General features: G+C 46.4%; 1 protein-coding gene across 1 annotated transcript; it reads left to right on the forward strand.

Annotated features, from left to right (window-relative positions):
- Positions 1 to 7: 7 nt before the first annotated feature.
- LOC104815156 lies at positions 8 to 2,075 on the forward strand. Its single transcript, XM_010543472.1, has 2 exons — positions 8 to 697; positions 1,162 to 2,075. The coding sequence occupies exon 2, from the start codon at positions 1,167 to 1,169 to the stop codon at positions 2,073 to 2,075; it is 909 nt and encodes a 302-aa protein (XP_010541774.1). The 5' UTR covers positions 8 to 697; positions 1,162 to 1,166.
- The last annotated feature ends 990 nt before the right edge of the window (positions 2,076 to 3,065 follow it).

Genomic DNA, 3,065 nt, shown 5'->3' on the forward strand with positions numbered 1-3,065 from the left:
GTGACGAGGAAGTACGGTTCTTTGGCAACCGCGCCAACGTTCCATTGGCCATGGAACGGACTTCGGGTTTGCGTGTGTCACCCGTTGACTGGCAAATAAACCTGAGACCCGGGTAGTTGCGTGTGTCCCCCGGCGAGGTGGTACGGATATACTCTGAAAGATTTGAGCTCGAGTCTGATGAGTATTTTTCCGAGGCGGATGGTCGGCGAGGGGGAGTTAGCATAGAGCTGCTTCGCCCGGCAGTCGGCGTCATCGGGGATCGATGTCTGGAGTGGGTATGGGATGACCGGTACCGAGAGCCGTGATATCGGTGACCGATGAGGAGTATGAAGATCACTTGAGGTCCTCGCAAACGATTTTTGCTTGGACTGTTGCGCCTCGTGTTCGACACAGGCATGAACGAGTTGTTGTATTTACCTACGTGTGATATACACGTAGAGACGATTGACGGACATTGTTTGAGAATGCTGATTGATTCAATGATGATTGATTTTATTGAAATATCCCGTCGCATGTATATGTATATTATTGACTATATTGCTTGGCCGTTTTCAATAAAAATAGAAATCTCGGGTTACACCCGAATTCCTCCCTAAGCACGTAGCTTAGGACGTTGTTATGCAACGTTTCAGGTCGTGAGCAGCAACAGTGACTGAGGCAGACACGGGACCCGGTGACAGCTAGACTTCCTGATCATGTATAATTATCTTTAACGCATTCTGTTTTCAAAAATAAAGAGTGGTGATCTTCGAACTTTTTGTGTTATAGTTTTCACACCACTTGTATTATGTACTGGTACCGTTCCAAGCGTGTGCGAACGTATTGATGTATTTTATAATGTCTTCCGCTGTATTATATTTAAAATGGATCGTTTTAACTTTCCCGCGAGTTTATATTTCGAAATTTTCCGATTGTGATTTTATTGTCCACGTGGCACAACCTGTAAGCGGGATACGGGGTTACGGGTGTCACAATTTGGTATCAGAGCAGTTCTTTCCTCGGAAAAGAATATGCGAAAACTTGATATCAGTAAAAATGTTTTGAGAAGGTTTTCAAAAACATGATTTTTAAAAGTTTTCTATTTTTGACAGACAATGTTTTGAAAAGTTAATGCATGATCTCGAAGTCACCGGGACTAAGTCTCCTTTTCAATGTCTACAGTGACTATGCCTCCACGACGTGCACGACCTGCGCCTAGACTCGGGGCAGCGGAAGCACCTATCCCTAACCCCATGCCAGAGGACTTTCGACAGTTCTGCGAGAGGATGTGGCAACAGTATCAGGGTCAGATGCCACCTCCAGCAGCTGGAGCCATACCTGCGGCTAGACCAGAGTATGTTCCACCACCACCTCCACCAGGTCTGCCGGCGTTTCACGCACCAGTAGGCGTGGATTACCTTGCACTGATCAAGGAACTTCGGGCCATGAACACCCCGAGGTTTGAGGGTTCTCAGATTCCTGAAGTTGCTGAGGACTGGTTGGTGCGGATCACACATGACTTTGATTATCTACGGTGTCCACTACAGTATCGAGCAGAGATAGCGAGTCACCATCTGTTCGGACAAGCTCGCCACTGGTGGGATGGAGTTGTGCGAGACACTATTCCTGGACATCAGTTCACGTGGGATGAGTTTCAAGCTGAGTTCGAGGAGAAATATTACAAGCGACATGATCAGGAACATCGTCTCGTGGAGTTCATCAATCTCCAGCAGGGTGACCGTTCTGTTGGTGACTATGAGGCGGAATTTACTAGGCTCCTACGATATGGAGCTAATCTTGTTCCTACCGAAAGATTGAAGATTCAGAAGTTTGTTGCTGGTCTTCGCCCCTCTCTGCGAAGGAAGATCGAGGTACTGGAGTATCCTACCTTGAACCGATACATCTGCCAGCTCGAGAAGATGGAGCGAGGCGAGCGTGAGGAGCTGCAGGAGGCCCGGATCCGAGACCGAACCCCAACCAGAAGATTCTTCATTAGTCGACCTTCCACCAGTACTGGTCAGACTAGTGACTCCCGAGACAAGGGGAAATTACCGGCGGTTCGGCCACCACCACCACAGTCATCCCAGAGGAGGTGAGGTCCTCGCAAACGATTTTTGCTTGGACTGTTGCGCCTCGTGTTCGACACAGGCATGAATGAGTTGTTGAATTACCTACGTGTGAGATACACGTAGAGACGATTGACGGATTTGTTTGAGATTGCTGATTGATTTTCACGATGATTGATCTGATTGATATTTCTCGTCGCTTGTATATTATAATATTGACTATATTGCTTGGCCGGTTTCAATAAAAATAGAAATCTCGGGTTACACCCGAATTCCTCCCTAAGCACGTAGCTTAGGACGTTGTTATGCAACGTTTCAGGTCGTGAGCAGCAACAGTGACTGAGGCAGACACGGGACCCGGTGACAGCTAGACTTCCTGATCATGTATAATTATCTTTAACGCATTCTGTTTTCAAAAATAAAGAGTGGTGATCTTCGAACTTTTTGTGTTATAGTTTTCACACCACTTGTATTATGTACTGGTACCGTTCCAAGCGTGTGCGAACGTATTGATGTATTTTATAATGTGTTCCGCTGTATTATATTTAAAATGGATCGTTTTAACTTTCCCGCGAGTTCATATTTCGAAATTTTCCGATTGTGATTTTATTGTCCACGTGGCACAACCTGTAAGCGGGATACGGGGTTACGGGTGTCACAATTTGGTATCAGAGCAGTTCTTTCCTCGGAAAAGAATATGCGAAAACTTGATATCAGTAAAAATGTTTTGAGAAGGTTTTCAAAAACATGATTTTTAAAAGTTTTCTATTTTTGACAGACAATGTTTTGAAAAGTTAATGCATGATCTCGAAGTCACCGGGACTAAGTCTCCTTTTCAATGTCTACAGTGACTATGCCTCCACGACGTGCACGACCTGCGCCTAGACTCGGGGCAGCGGAAGCACCTATCCCTAACCCCATGCCAGAGGACTTTCGACAGTTCTGCGAGAGGATGTGGCAACAGTATCAGGGTCAGATGCCACCTCCAGCAGCTGGAGCCATACCTGCGGCTAGAACCGG

Source organism: Tarenaya hassleriana, unplaced genomic scaffold (genome assembly GCF_000463585.1).
Source record: "Tarenaya hassleriana unplaced genomic scaffold, ASM46358v1 Cleome22, whole genome shotgun sequence".
Lineage (NCBI taxonomy): Eukaryota > Viridiplantae > Streptophyta > Magnoliopsida > Brassicales > Cleomaceae > Tarenaya > Tarenaya hassleriana.